This window comes from Neltuma alba, unplaced genomic scaffold (assembly GCF_004799145.2).
Source record: "Neltuma alba isolate B1F8T4 unplaced genomic scaffold, ASM479914v2 tig00011688_pilon, whole genome shotgun sequence".
Classification (NCBI taxonomy): domain Eukaryota; kingdom Viridiplantae; phylum Streptophyta; class Magnoliopsida; order Fabales; family Fabaceae; genus Neltuma; species Neltuma alba.
The window spans coordinates 11,598-27,427 of NW_021636327.1; the positions used below are offsets into that span (position 1 = coordinate 11,598).

Consider the following 15,830-nt stretch of genomic DNA (forward strand, 5'->3'; position numbering starts at 1 on the left):
TTTTGCACCACTTCTCTTATCTTTTTACATATATGCACTCGGGTTGTACTCTTTTTTTAATTTTATAAATGCAAATGCCATATTCGTGGTTATCTTATGAATTGTTGTTACTAATTTTCGGGAGTGACACTGACTTTATAAATGATTTGATGGTGCTCACAGACGCTCCTGTGAAAATGCAAATTCTATAAACAATGACTTCCTGAAATTCAAACTCTTATTATCTTTCTCATAAAGCAGCTTGTTGATCGTAGAAATTTTAATTGCCATATTTATGTTCATGCATAGTGTTCTAAAGCTATTCTCCTAATTATTATCAGTAGTTTGGGCGAGAAGGGCAGTAATACAAATATATTCAATCAGCAGCCTGAATCTCAAAGAAGGGCAATGCAGACTTTATATTTCACACGACCTCCATGACCACCGTCACCACCTAGTCCACCCATCTTTGATGTCCCTCCAATTCTGTTTTCAGCGTCGCCGCCTGAAAAGTGAAAACGTTCTCAGCCACAATCCTGTACCTCTACATGTTAAGAATCTCCTCTTTTCCCAACAGCTCCTTCATAATTGTGGCCAATTCTGCCTGCCCCCTCAAGCCCTTAAATTTTGTCTTTTGACTTGTTACTATTAACTGGGTTAGCCCAACCCTTAATTACGATTATCTATCTCTTAATTTCACTAATTGCTTTAACTGGCAACCCCATCATTGACAAAATTACATCTGAACAGGAAAAAAACCCGTGCATTCATTTAAATTTTATTTTGATTCCCCCGCCTGAAAAAATAACAACTCACAATAACCAAATTCTCGTAAACTTCCAAGTCCAATCCGGGTTGCCAAGGAGATCATCGCCTAGTCAGCTCTTAAAGCCCGGGGGGAATGGAAATTTTAAAAATCACACTGCATCCTTAATATCCGAAACGGGGGAAGTTAGGTGTGCGGGGGGAGGAAAACGAAGCAGTAAAGCTTAGCTTTATTTATATTTATGCAACAAGCCGAAAACTGGAAAGATGGCGAGACCAAATGCCACGGTGTCGCCTCGGGATTGAAAATCAAAGGAAATGTGAGAGTCATACCAGTTAGAAGCTCATGCAGTTAACCCAAACAAGTCAACTGCGATCATTTACACCTTGATTGCTTACAAATAGACCCTCTCTTCTTTTTGGGAAACCCGGAGGAGGTTCCATGGTTGAGCCCCTGAATTTGAGCTCTGATGCTGTTCGATAGTCCGGATCAACTGAAGTAGGCCTTGAGTTGTGATCTGCTGCGCTCAGCCTGTATGAACTCTGTGCGCCACCAGGATATCTTGTAGGAGAGCCGTATCTTCTTGTCGGACCCCTGAGACCACCGCTTCTAAGTTCCATCACTTCTGTATTTCTTGAGGAGTCTACAAAGGATCTGTCTCCAGAGCCTGATACTAAGGTTGGAGCATTAGTTGTAGCCGATGTGGAGGTAAATGGGTCATCTGGCCCCCAAGAAGTAAGTGCTTCCTTCTTCTTTGCAAAAAAATGCCACGCCCCAAACAGAAACAGTATGAAGAACAATACTGGGCTAGTCCAGAATATGGTATTGAATTCCGCTTTGTATAGAGGAAGATTAGAATAATACATTCCAACATACCCACCTCCAAGGCCGATGATGACAAGCTTTTCACGGTCACTAGCGATCAAAGGTATCACTCTTCTAGAATCCGAACTCGAGGTTGGATAGTTCAAAAATGATGATCTGATCTCATCAAGACTTGTCGAGAAAAGAAACCGAGGCACACCGACCCTCACATAATGCTGAGATGAAACATTATACACGAAAACTTTTCCGGGCTAACGACTAGCATGTACCCCTTAATAGCCTGGAAAGCCAGAGGTTCCTCCATGTCAAACTTCCTCTTGTATCTACCCTGCATTTGAAGTTCATTACATCTCCGAGCAACAGAACATAAACCAGATCACCCTTCTGAGGTAACCCATATGCTTTAGAACGCTCTGTGGCATCAAAAACATAACTTCGAGCAAGGGAACGGTTTAACCCTTCGCATTCAGATTCTCTAACTCTCATGCCCTTCAAATCCAATGACCCCGCACCAGTTTCAGTCAAAAACAAAAGCCTTTGCTTCAAGAATGCTAGCGGCTTACTTGATGGCATGACAGAACCATGAAATGTACCATTTTCCCTGAAAACCTTAATCTTCCCACTACTATCAGTAGATAAAATGTATTCATCCTTCCAACATAATGAACTTCCAAGATCGCTATACTCTTCTAGAATCCGAACTCGAGGTTGGATAGTTCAAAAATGATGATCTGATCTCATCAAGACTTGTCGAGAAAAGAAACCGAGGCACACCGACCCTCACATAATGCTGAGATGAAACATTATACACGAAAACTTTTTCCGGGCTAACGACTAGCATGTACCCCTTAATAGCCTGGAAAGCCAGAGGTTCCTCCATGTCAAACTTCCTCTTGTATCTAACCCTGCATTTGAAGTTCATTACATCTCCGAGCAACAGAACATAAACCAGATCACCTTCTGAGGTAAACCCATATGCTTTAGAACGCTCTGTGGCATCAAAAACATAACTTCGAGCAAGGGAACGGTTTAACCCTTCGCATTCAGATTCTCTAACTCTCATGCCCTTCAAATCCAATGACCCCGCACCAGTTTCAGTCAAAAACAAAAGCCTTTGCTTCAAGAATGCTAGCGGCGGCTTACTTGATGGCATGACAGAACCATGAAATGTACCATTTTCCCTGAAAACCTTAATCTTCCCACTACTATCAGTAGATAAAATGTATTTCATCCTTCCAACATAATGAACTTCCAAGATCGCTATAGGCCGTCCGACCTCCTCGCTTTCTGGTGACGCCATTTTACCAACATTTTCCATGTAAAGAGAACTCCAATCTTCTCCACTCGACCCCTCCCAAATTCGATGGATCAAGATTGCGCCATTCCTGTGTCCTGTTACGACGACACTCTCATTTTTGCGAGCAGATGTGTAGGAAACCATTGCCGTAATGGGGGAGGCCATAGAGGTGTAGAACTCCAGCAAAACATCTCCGTTTCTCAAGAATACGTAGACTCTTCCTCTCTCATCCCCAACAGCTACGTACTTACTCAGACCCTCATAGTCCCGAAATGGCAGAACATTTATACAGGTTGCATCTGAATCTAATTTCACAGTCGATACAAAATGAAACCTCTCTGACCAAAACGGAGAGTACTTCGTTACAGAAACCCCTCGAGCTCTCTCTGCATCTCGAATTTTGCCCTCATACTCCCCATCTTCAGCCTTTTTATTTGATCTTTATTCTCATACTTTCTTTCGATAGACGCTCCCTGCCCCTCCAGCGCCGATCTCTCGTCCTCGAGAACCACCTTTGAGAGATCCGGCGGCTTTGATTCTAATCTGGACACTATATCACTAAGATTTCTCACTAGCTCCTCCAGCTTGTTCAGCAAAATCTCTTGATTCGGATTATTTTTGGTTTCAGGTTCAGAAATAGCATCATGGCGTGGATGGTGGTCATGTTCGGATTGTATTGAACAAGATTCAGATTTTACAAGGACAGTAGAAGCGTGTAGAGATGATAAAAAGAACAAGAAAATAAGCACAAAGAACTTGCCTTTTGAAGAACGCGCCATTGAAGAAGAAACTTGGAGGGTTATATGTCAGCGTGCAGCCATAAGTGAGGGGCACGAGTCGCTGATGTATTTGAGGGTGTAAGAAGTTGGATCTGGAATAGATAAAGAAGCTTAAATCTGTGTCAGATTTAGAGAATCTCAGGAGGGAGTTTCCGACCGTCTGGAGAGGCTTTTTACCGGTTTGACTTTGGGTCCACGAGGTAAATTAGGGCAAGCAAACGCTTTTTCCTCCCGGAATCAAAGTCAGCCGAGCGATTTCCACTGTAACAAAAGCAAATGATGTTCTAGTCAGGTCGGTTTGATTAAATATTTTATTATTTAAAATAGGAGGGGATATTTGCATGGTCTTCGCTCTTCAAGAGGCAGTCAATTCTGTGTCTCTTTCGTATTAGTTCGGTTCCTAATCATAAAATTTTATTTATAAATTACAAACAATATTTTATAGTGGGACCAGAGGTAGTACTACCTCCGCTCCTAATTATAAAATCCAGTTTGACTTATTTGAGGAGAAATTAAGGAGAGTAAGAATAACAAAGTCAGTTACAAATGAAGAAATTAAAATGTTTGTCATTCTAACACATCCTTAAAACTAATTTTGTATAAATAATGGTTCAGAAACCTCCCCTAGAACTATCATTATTAGAAGGATATAATCTTGAAAAAAATGTCATAAAAAAACATACTAATATATATTAGATACTAGAGGATTGGGCATCTTATAATTAGGACCAAACAAAAATCATACAATAAGGTGGTCTATAATAATGACCAACATCAAAAAGGTAAAGGTAGTAGTTAATAGTGACTAAATGATTCCTTTAGATTTGATAATTATAGTGACTATAAGAGAATGTTAATTTGCCCTTAAAATGTTCTTAATTGATCTCTTGATTCGTTTCATAGTAGTGCTCACGTACTCCTGCTCAGTCGAGCCTCCTTACGTTTTTTTTTACCCTGCATTGTGATCCGGAGATTCAAGAACTTTCAGGGGATACACAACCCAATAATCAAATTGTTTTCTTGTACTTAAACTTGTACTTGACCGTGTAATGTTGTATTAAAAAATAATTTTAAAAAATGAAGAAAGAAAGATAAATTTTCAGGATTTAATAAGTATCACAGTGGTCGACTGGTCTGGTCGTATTTCTGGATTTCTTCTATTATACAACTAAATACTAGAAATTAGCCGAGAGCTCTGATCGAAGGCAAAGAATCCATAACATAGCGAAAGCCAGTGACAACACCTAAAAGAAGCATGCCACGTGGATCAACATTAGAAGATTTGAAGGGGCAGCAACATCTTTGTTGCCACACCTTGCAGCTTGCCCTCACAATATGTCTCCCATAAAAAGGCAAATTATATGTTTATACATAACTTTTTTTTAAAAAAAAATAGATTAGCAAATATACAAATAGGTTAATTATTACACAAAATAAAAAAATTGAAAAATCCATCGTCAAATGAGGAAGGGGGAAGGTATTCATGCAAACAACTTCAATTTAAAATTTTTCAATTTAAATGACATTTGTTCTTTTAATAGCAAAAGTTAAAAACATATATTAAACTAACAAGATACCAAAAATATGAAAATAAAATAATATTATGCATTGACCATCCAGTTTTAACATGTACTCCTCCAGTCCTAATTATAAGACCCAATTGACTTATTTAAGAGATTAAAGAAGTAAGTTAGTTGATTATTTATAATAAATAATTTTGTCATTTCTAAAATATCTTTGCTAATTAAGTATATTGACTAAAACTATTATTATTAAAAGATTATCTTTAAAAAAAATACATAAATATAAGAGACAAAATGAATTGAATCTTATAATTAGAACCAAATAAAAAGTCAAATGAAGTCTTATAATAAGGATCGAAGGAATACAATCCAAACCCTTACTCATCACTACTAATTAAGTATATTGACTAAAACTATTATTTAGAAAGATTATCTTTAAAAAAAATACATAAATATAAGAGACAAAATGAATTGAAATCTTATAATTAGAACCAAATAAAAAGTCAAATGAAGTCTTATAATAAGGATCAAGGAATAAATCCAAACCCTTACTCATCACTACAACAATGAGCATTGAAACCATTTTTTCAGATAAGCTTTTGTGATACCTGAAAATTTGCGGGGCCATCAATTCCTAACCTGGACTTCATTATTTTTTATTAAATGATATAAATAAACGAGATAACAATTAGGGAAAGAAACTTAATTTAAAAACTAATCACCATTACTGAACTAAGAGATAACAATTAGGCACCAAATTTTAATCAACGTTTGTTTGGCACGAGAGAAGCAGAAAAAAAAAAAGAAAAAAAATTAATGAACTCAATTTAAAAAAAAGAAAAATGAGATTAAAAACTTTAAGTTAATTTAACTTGCCCTTTTATCTTATATTTTCTTTTCATCAAAATTTTATAATTTTTTTAATTTTTTAAATCCAACGCGTTAAAAAAAAAAAAAAAACCCCTCTCCCTTCAATTTTCTCGTACCAAACATACGGTAAAAGAGCCTATAACTTCTTTTATGGCCAAATAAGAAAGACCATACTTAAACGCGAGAGGATCCTCTCCTCTTCTCACTAAACACCAAAATTTCACGGCACATCACCCTCTTCCCTCGGTCTGAATTGGCTTCTTTGCTAACTTGAATGCAGCAAATACAGATTCCGTTTGCGAACAGTGTCATTCTGGACACGTCGCTCTGCATGCCGCGACGATTTCCTTAATATCTCCAAAAGACAAGTACCTGACTCTTGAGATGAGGAGTTCGAATTATGATATCGGTTCTGTGTATTACTCTGATACTTGGCACTAGCAGATTTTGGCGGCTGAGTCTCCTTTTGGATCTGCAAGTTAGATCGATATAATATAGCCTTATTAGTGATGGCACCGCAGTCACAAGGAATAAACGACGAAGTGAAAGAAACTGCACATTCGATTTTTGCAGTGAATAAGAGTGAGGTGACTTAAAACTTCCATAGCGGTCATGTCGTTGTCATAATTCTTAGTTTCTAACACCATATCTACGGTCTTCCACACCAGACACATCTCGGATGTGGAAGTTACCTTGAAATCCTTTTCCTTACCTTTTTCTCAAGTGTAAATACTTAAATAATTCAGTTATTAAGTTGGAGGGAGTAATAAAGAAAATTAAATAGTGAAGAACTATTTTGTTCAGACCAGTACTTATGTTCAAGTTATACAATGCGTGCAAACTTTCGATTCAGATAGTCATTACCGTATCCAACGAGTCCTCTGACACTGAGATTGAAGTCCTGCTATTGCTGTCATCTCGTCCAAAAATGAAAGAACGAGCCTTGTTTGGTCCATGCTTTTGAGAAGAGGGCAACGAATGATTGGAAGCACGATTTAGGAATGATGACTGCAACATTTACGAGATGAAAGTTCAGATATGGCATTCTAAACACAGTTCACAATACCCGCATGCCTAATAGAAAGAGAAACGGTAAACGTGGTGGCAGACAAAAATATAGATATCTGGACCCAAGTGGAAATTTTTAGATGCCTCTGCAAGGAAAATCAGCAGGCCATTAAGAATCAGTAAAGACTCTTCTGATCTTGTAGATCAAGGGGCCCTATTTGTACCATATAGTTAGTGACAACTATTACTTTCTCATAGCTGGCATAGAATGAAGTAGCAATTCATTTTCAAACATCATGGGATTAAAACAAGCTCACCTTGGATAATACGTTGATGTTTTGTCCAATGAGCGGAGTATCAAAGAACGCTGCAGGGTACAGGAGGAACAATCAGTATCTTACAAAATCTAGCGGCCCAATTTTGGTGAAATTATTAGCATCTTACAGGGTGTCCTGCCTTTCTTCTTGGTGTCAGGCACAGTATTCAGTTTCTTTATAAGACTGAAAACTTCCCGGCTACTTTCATCCTCAGCCGGTGACAAGAACGCAGTTTGCTCCTCCTGTTCCATAGTACATGACCAATTAAAGTTTATAACAAATAATAAAACATAAGTACTCAGCGTATGCAGAGATTTAAATGTGTTAGACCCCATAATAAGGTCAACATTTGCTATAAATTTAAAAAAAAAAAAAAAAACAGTTATACGGCTACAGTAGACCCCTGCAAGGTTGCAGAGAAGTATGAACTCACAATTTTGGCAGATAAGCACCGTTTAGGCAGCATCTTCTGTGTTTCCTCTTCATCGGATGATACATATGCGTCATCTTTATCTGAAAACATCTGAGGAATCATCTGCCTCACTTTTTCCAGATTGATTCGGGCTGCATTTGGCTGGGCAACATATTCTTCATCTTCTGATTCGTTTCCAGTTTCATTGCTTTCCTCATCGTCTTCCTCACCAATTGATGTCGTGTCCCTCAATTTTGAACCGCAATTAAGTTTCTGCAGTAGATTATCCATTCCAGCTGCGTCCTGTTTCTCCAGCCACTGCTGGTGAAGTTGGTCACGCCTTTCCTTATCAATTAGATTTTCTTCATATCCAGATGCTATCATATTATTAAGCTCCTCAGCATCATCTTCATCGTCGTCATCCTCATCTTCTTGGAAGCGCACAAGGTCATTGTCACTATTATCCTCCTCTTCTGCTTCTTCATCAACGAAAGCCTTCACAGGGTCACCACTTGGTGGTGAAGAGTCGGCTGATCGATGTGGATGTGGATCTATATTTTCCTTTTCATTGTCCTCTTCATCAGAAGAGCTGAAACAAAACAGGAGAGCTTGTCATATTAAACTCCCAGAATAAGGAAAAGCGATAGTAGCTCTTTAATTACAGCAAGTTCAACGGTCATAACATAATATGTCAAAATATGGATACGCTAGTCATCATTGCAATGTTAAACCACTGCTGTTGTGCATCATTGCAAAAATTTTCTAACAAATTCCCACCTATACTAATCTAATCTGCAAATAAACCCATATATCATGAAGTAGCAACTATTAAACTAACATGTCCCATGCTTTAAAAAAAAAAATGCAATACCAATATCCAAGCAAATGGCGTTCAGAAAATTATATAAAATTCTAATGTAATTAATTGTCGGCAGCACTCAATTCAAAGACCACAAAGGAGAAAGAAACTTTTAAGCACTCACACATCATCAGGAGGTGCAGAATCGAGTTGCAAGTTCATTGAAGGGATTGGTGGTTTAATAACTTCTGAAGGGCTAGCAGGCTTCTCGTTCAATGCCTCGCATGTGGTGTCACTTCTTGAGGAATCAGAATAGAGCTCCTGGACATTGCAGACAGACAGACAATCAGTGTGCAAAATCTAATACTAGAAGGAAGCATCTTCTCAAACAGCTGACATAAAAACCTGAGTATCATTAATAGGAGCTCGAAACACATTGTCAGCTTCGGAATCCATGACCTGAGATTCAATGGGGACATTAGTACAGTCAGACTGCAAGAACGATAACTAGATATATTCCCAAAATAGACAAAAGACTTAAAATTCGAATGACAGTATTCACTATATATCTTATGCATGCACGTGACTGCTGAAGAAGTTTAAATATTTAACAGCACTCCATTCTTAAGACCATGGCAAGGTCCATTAGTTCCTAACATATTCGGTTGTATTAGATGAGCATGAACACTAACCATCGGACAACGAATGCCTTCGGTTTCACAAATAAAGGAATTTGTAGCAGCGCCTGACCCCCCTGAGTGTGATGGGTCTAAATTATTCGTCGTGTCCGCAGGACTGGTAAATATTTCTTGGCGTTCACTATGTTCAACCTTATCAGCTATGTCATCCCCAAGACAAGCACGCCGAGATCCATCATCCACTTGGACATCCCTTGCGAATTCATCATCATTATCATCAATAGTAGAAATGGATCTGCAACTAACATATGCATGAGCACAGTGCCTAATGTAAAAGACAACGAAAGCCCGAACTAAAACAGAATTCTAACATAATCCACCTACTTTTTTAAAAGCTCCATTTTCCGCTGCCGAATTTTATCCAATAGGGATGAAATGGGCTTGTGAACACGGGCAATAGGTTTAAAAGCTGCATCCCGACTTTCTAGAGAAGTAATGAGGCAATATAGAGTTAGTAGAAACTTCAAAACAAGTTAGATTACCCTAGCTAACACACCCCTTGGAGGGCAGTCATTAGCCCATGGAATACAGCTCCAGATTGCAATTATACCTCGTAGAAGTCTCTGAGACTCAGCCCGAAGGTTTCTAAGGCTTTCCAGTCTTTCCTGGAAAATCAGGGACTTCGAATTAGCAACTCAAACAATGACAACATAAAAGATATTTGCTCCAGAATAGGAAGCCAAATGGGCCAACCCAGATGCATACCTTCTCAGCCCGTTTTTTATTAGATGTGGATTCTCTGACTTTCTCCTCGCCTCTATCACTGCCGGAGCTCTTCTTTCTCTTTCTCTTCTCAGAAATGGTATCCAAGCTATGTTGGTTTCTCTCTAGTTCATTGGTCTTCAGATCCTCAGCCTCTGGCCCCTTCGCTTCCGTTGAGCAAGAATTGCCAATTCCTCCAAGATCCTCAGAGACGGAATCAAATTCCAAAACCTTCGCCTCACTCAAATCATCTTCCTTGACGCTTTCCAAAGCGTCACGCTCAGCGGTTGGTCCATTCTCATCACCAACAGGCTCCAATGAAGATGCGGATGCCAAATTAAGACCCTCAAAATCTTGCCCATTTGAATCATCGGAGTGTGAGGCATCAGATTCAGAAGAATTACCAGGCAGCGGAGAAGGGCTACCATCGGGCGTATTAGGACGGGGATATTCATGAGCTCTAACTGCTTTCTTCAAACGCTTCAGCCTTCGTTCTTGCACGGGAGAGGACGGCCGTAGCTCAATATCGTCGTCGCTCTCCATATCGGATCTGAACTTCTGCTTCGATTGCAGAACGAGTTTGGCTCCGCGAACTGTTGGAGTGGATCTAATGATTTTTAGCAGAAAGAAAATGGCGCTAAATGTTTTTGAATTTTGGGTTAAGGCGCTTCTTGCATAACTTTTTATTTTAATTTCATTTTTTTTCCTTTCTTTTCGTCGTCTGGTTCTGAAATTCGAGCCAATTTTGAAATTACACTCAGTGTTTGGATAGCCAATTTTCAGAAACGGATTACGAAGTAATATGTGATTACACTTCTGAAACTATAGTTTGGGTTTCCCAAACACCCTCTCAGAATTTTGGCGGGTATTGATTAGGCGGTGCTCGTTGAATTTGAACCGCCAAAATTGCCGGTTTTGTTTTCTTTCTTTCTTTAAATCAGTTTATTTTAAGTTTTTTCCATTTATACTCATTATTTTGAGATTTGAGTTAAAATAATTAAATAGAAAGTGAAATTGAGAAGAAATTGAATGAAAATATATAAAACAATTTTGGTATAAAAAGGTTAAATAATTTTTTAAAATACTTGATATAATAGAAGTGAGAATTATATGAGAAACAAAAGTAAACGTCCTAATTTTGACCAAAAAATAAACGTCCTAATAAAATCAAATAAATAAATATAAAAATTTTAATTTTATAATACACCGATCCTTTATTGGGCTAGATTCTTTTGTTCTTAGCTTAATAAAAAAATTCAGTAATCATTTTAGTCTTTGTTATAAGCATATAATTAATAATTACTCTATATAAATTAATAAATTAGTTAAATTATTTATTTTTATAAAACTTTAAAATTATGAAGTTTGGTTATTAATTATAAAATGTGATAATTAATCCGGAATAGTTAATGCTACCTCTGGTTCTTAATATAAGAGCTAGTTTAACTTTTAATTTGATTTTAAATATAATACCTTAATTTATTTTATTTTTAATACTATCTCTTTTTTTTAATATAAGAGTTAGTTAACTAATTTAAATATATTAAAAAATTTAGTTAAGTTAGTTATTTATAATAAATAATTGTTGTCTTTTTTAAAATATCTTTACTAACCAATTACATTAACTAAAGCTACCGTTATTACAATAATTATCTTAAAAAAATAAATAGATATGAGAGACAGAGTATATTGAAATCTTATATTTAATATCAAAATAAAAGTCAAATAAAATCTTATATTAAAAGCCGAAGGTAATATTTATCTATTTTGCCCTCATATAATTCTAATAGTCGTTGCATATGTTAAGGAGTTACAACCAATAGATAATCCAAACACATATAATTTAGAGAAGATAATATTTATATAATAACTAATATAACTAACTTTCTAAATCTTCTCAAATTAATCAATTAAATTTTATAGCAGTTAAAAATACTAATCCTGATCTTTAATATAATATCTCGTTTGACTTTTATTTTGGTTCTAGATATAAGACCTCAATTCATTTTGTCTGTCATATTTATTCATTTTTTCCAAAATAGTCCTTATAATAATAGTAGTTCTAACTAATACGCTTAATTAGCAAGTATATTTTAGAAAAGACAACAATTAGTTATTATAAATAACTAACTTAGTTGATTTTTTTAACTTATTTAAATTAGCTAACTAGTTATTATAATAATAACCGAATGTAATACTCCCTCCGTTTTTATTATAAAGACAAATAACTGAAGTACATTCAAAAAAATAGTTAAACTTAGTTAAGAACAATTAATGTGTAAAAAGTATAATTTTTTTCCAAAAATGCCCTCATTAATAAGGAGAGAGAGCATAAGAGAGAACAATTAAATTATTAAAAGAAAGAGAAGTGAGAGGGAGAGAGAGTGTGAGTTGGAGATAATAAATATGGGTAAAATAGTAAATCAACACAAAAAAGTAGAGACAACTTGTAAGTGTCTCTTATATATAAGAATATGTCATAAGTATCAAATGTCTCTTATAATAAGGAACGGAACGAGTAGTAATTTAGCTAAACATTAAAATATGTTGGAGGTAATAAACCACTCCCCGGTCGGCGGGCTGCGAAGTACACTCAACTCCTACGCTCCCGGGGCACCAATCTCGGCGGTGCGGCGATGGAGGAGGAGGAGAAAGATGCACTGGAGAAAGGGAGTGGCGCCCTTTCGGGGGGAGGATTCTATTCAACCTATGGCTGAGAGCTGCATGGAATATGAGGAGACGATGAGAAAGGGAAACCAGAAATCTTCCGGGGACTCGCTGATGAGAAATTCTGTGCGGTCTTGGCTGGATCTGGACTAGGAAGTTGGCTAAGCTACTTGGAAGAGAAGCGCGACGGTCATCCATGACAAGGGCACTCAACTTGATTTGGGCGCCATCGGAGCCTCCAATCTGGTGAACGGCTTTTCACTCTGTCATGTTTCAGAGACACATGAGGATTATGATGCTGCCCTAACGGGAGTCCATGGGCGGTGATGGGTAGTTACTCGTGTTTGGGGGGGGTGGAGGAAGATTTTGATCCGAGGACTGAAGTCATTGATCGTTTGATAGCTTGGAAGAAGTTACCAGACTTACCCGTTTTATTGAAACTGGGATCGAGCTGAACCAGTAAAGTTGGGTGGGGAAGCTGATTCTGTGAGGCGGGGGGGAGCTACAAACGCAAGATATGTATCAACGCATGCACAGTGTTAGGTGGTTCCTCTACCATGAATGATGTTGAGCTTTGGGGTGCATCTTTGGGGATTCATTTGGTGAAAAAGCTGGGGGTGAAGAACCCGACAATTAAAGGTCATTCATCACCGACGATAATTTGGTTAACAAGAGAGGTGGTGGACATTGGTCCTGATAAGTCAAAGTCGTGAGATGATTTCTAGACAGGTTTGTATAGGATGGAGTATGGTATTCATTGATGGTAGATATTGGATAGCTAGCCATGGCTTTAGTTTGGAATTTGAGTTGTGTATATCTTATAATCACTTGGGGGAGGCTCAGATGACAATACTTCCGCATAATTATTACTCCTCCGGTCCTAATTATAAGACCCAATAAAATTATTTGAGGAGATTAAAGAAGTAAGTTAAGTTGGTTATTTATAATAAATAAGTATTGTCATTCCTAAAATATCCTTGCTAATTAAGTATATTGGCTAAAACTATCATTGTTAGAAGGATTATCTTGGAAAAAAATGCATAAATATAAGAGACAAAATGGATTGGGATCTTATAATTAAGACCAAATAAAAAGTCAAATTGGGTCTTATAATAAGGATCGGAGGAGTATTTCACTTACCGCAAAATCACCTAAACTGAACTGACTTAAACACCTTGTATTGATTCACCAGATGGAATCAAGGATGTACGATAACATGTTGACTGTTAAATGATATTCGGCTCCAGCCACGTTTTTATCCCAAAAAACGCCAATCATAATAAGTTTTGTTGTCAGCAAGCTCGATGCGAAAGCCTCTTCTGTGTATCTTATTTGTATTCATTTTGATTCTGATTTTTAGTTGCGAGATCGATTGAATAGTTCATGTCAATCATTTTAATGAATTATAATTAAAACAGAATGTTGAAAACACAAGTTTTGCATGCTGATTAACCAAAAAACATCAACAAAAAGATCAAATCAACCCCATTTATAAAAATAATAGGGAAAATTCTTGGTAATGTGTTCCGGATCCTGAAAATGGATCATCTGTGCAAGATCCTTGAATTTCTCTATCTGTCCTCATGAGCATTTTGTCATTTTATTATTTTTATAAAATACAAAAATCTATCTATTTAAGATTTCTTTTATAAAAACACAAACTCCAATAAACTTTATGCATCCTAATCCATACACTCCAAAATCCAAATCCCTTGATACATGCACGTGCGTGAAAAAGGCCAAAAAAAAAAATCATGAGTTCAGGTTTCAAAACCTATCCCTGGGATGTTTGTCGTTGTCAACGCGAGGTTCAGCGAACAGTTCTTGCCAAATTTCCATGAAAGCCCGCGCTATTACTCCATGATAGTTGCGCGAGTTGAGCGTCAGAAAACTCTGTAAGAGTTGCTCCAGGTCCCTGGCCTCGAACATTTCCATCTCCATGATCATCTCCAGCATCGATTTCTTGAAGTCCTCGTAGGGATCCTTCGACCTCTTTACCACCGCGAAGCTCTCCTTCACCTTCCCTTCGACTGTACTCAGCGTCACTGATCCCGTCGCCGACATCTTGGTCCTCGTCGTCGTCTTCTTTTTCCTTGTCATTTCGGATCGTTGTCTTTGTTTATGAACCTTCTCTGCGCTGCTAATTACGTGCTTGCTGATTTCTCTCTCACGGACAGCCTCGTGATAACCAAACTCATCGGAGAAGCTGTTTAAGCCAGAAACTAGACTCTCGCTTTCTTCATCTTGGTCCATGAGGAAGTTACTCCTCCTGGACGAAACGCTTGCGGTCGTACTTCTTCGGCCTCCAGCAGATTTTACTTTCCTGCCCCTGTCACCGCCCATTTTACAGAATCTGGATTCACAATAAACAGGTCTTGATCGGTAATGGTCATCGGGCGAAGTGGGAGGGGGATTCGACATGTACGTGTAGGCAACATCTCGTGCTTTGGGGTTCACCGGAGACAGATGATAAATGGCGGGAACTGGATTTCCTGGGAAATTGGAAAGCTGTTTTGAGCGACACAGTTGAAAAGAAGGGATTGTGAGCTTCAGTTTGAAGCGTTTTGCCATGCTGAAATGAAGCCTGAGTTAATTTGAATTGCTGTGAAGAATCTGCTGGTAGAATACGCTGCTCCGGGGCGAAGAATGTATTTATAAGAAAAGAAAGGCCGGCCTATGGGGAAGGAAGAAGCAAAGGTAGGACCCAGTGATGACTTAATCCGAGCGAGCATGTGGTTCATACCCGAAAGGGACCTGGAATTTTTAGTGATTGTATTGTTCGAACATGACTCTGAATTTAGACAAATGAAGAAAAGGGTAAGAGGCCTATGAGCTGCCATAAGCTTGGAAGATCTGGTCAATTTTTGTATTCTTTTATTTTGTGGTTTAAGCAGCAACCCAGTTCTAATTTTCACCTCACATCAAGTCTTTAAAAGCACACCAGATCAGAGTTAATGCCAATTCCTATCCATTAATAACTGCATTGACGTGATTTCGTTTCGAGTAATAATAATAATCATCAAGACACAATAACTGCAAGTCCTTTCAAGATGTTTACAGTAAAGAGACATTCAAGAAAATGTGAGACCACGCCACGATCGACAGAACAAACAAAGCGTGCCCCGGAATGAGTTGACGAGTTCAACAACGCATATCTCCCCAACCGCAAAAGAATGATTCTGACACCT

General features: G+C 37.7%; 1 protein-coding gene and 1 pseudogene across 1 annotated transcript; both read right to left on the reverse strand.

Annotated features, from left to right (window-relative positions):
* Positions 1–1,012: 1,012 nt before the first annotated feature.
* On the reverse strand, positions 1,013–15,213 carry LOC114716807 (uncharacterized membrane protein At1g75140-like; annotated as a pseudogene).
* On the reverse strand, positions 6,305–10,518 carry LOC114716805 (protein IWS1 homolog). Its single transcript, XM_028901868.1, has 11 exons — positions 9,979–10,518; positions 9,824–9,878; positions 9,598–9,697; positions 9,268–9,508; positions 8,981–9,034; positions 8,760–8,896; positions 7,798–8,365; positions 7,492–7,606; positions 7,365–7,414; positions 6,904–7,047; positions 6,305–6,511 (listed from the first exon to the last, which is right to left on the reverse strand). The coding sequence occupies exons 1-11, from the start codon at positions 10,516–10,518 to the stop codon at positions 6,305–6,307; spliced, it is 2,211 nt and encodes a 736-aa protein (XP_028757701.1).
* Positions 15,214–15,830: the final 617 nt, after the last annotated feature.

Coding starts and splice junctions, on each gene's coding strand:
- LOC114716805 (XM_028901868.1), bottom strand. CDS start 10,518: ATGGAGAGCGACGACGATATTGAGCTACGGCCGTCCTCTCCCGTGCAA. Junction 9,698..9,823: donor GTCTCAGAGACTTCTACGAG/GTATAATTGCAA, acceptor TTACTTCTCTAG/AAAGTCGGGATGCAGCTTTT. Junction 6,512..6,903: donor CAGAGGACTCGTTGGATACG/GTAATGACTATC, acceptor TCTAACTTGCAG/ATCCAAAAGGAGACTCAGCC.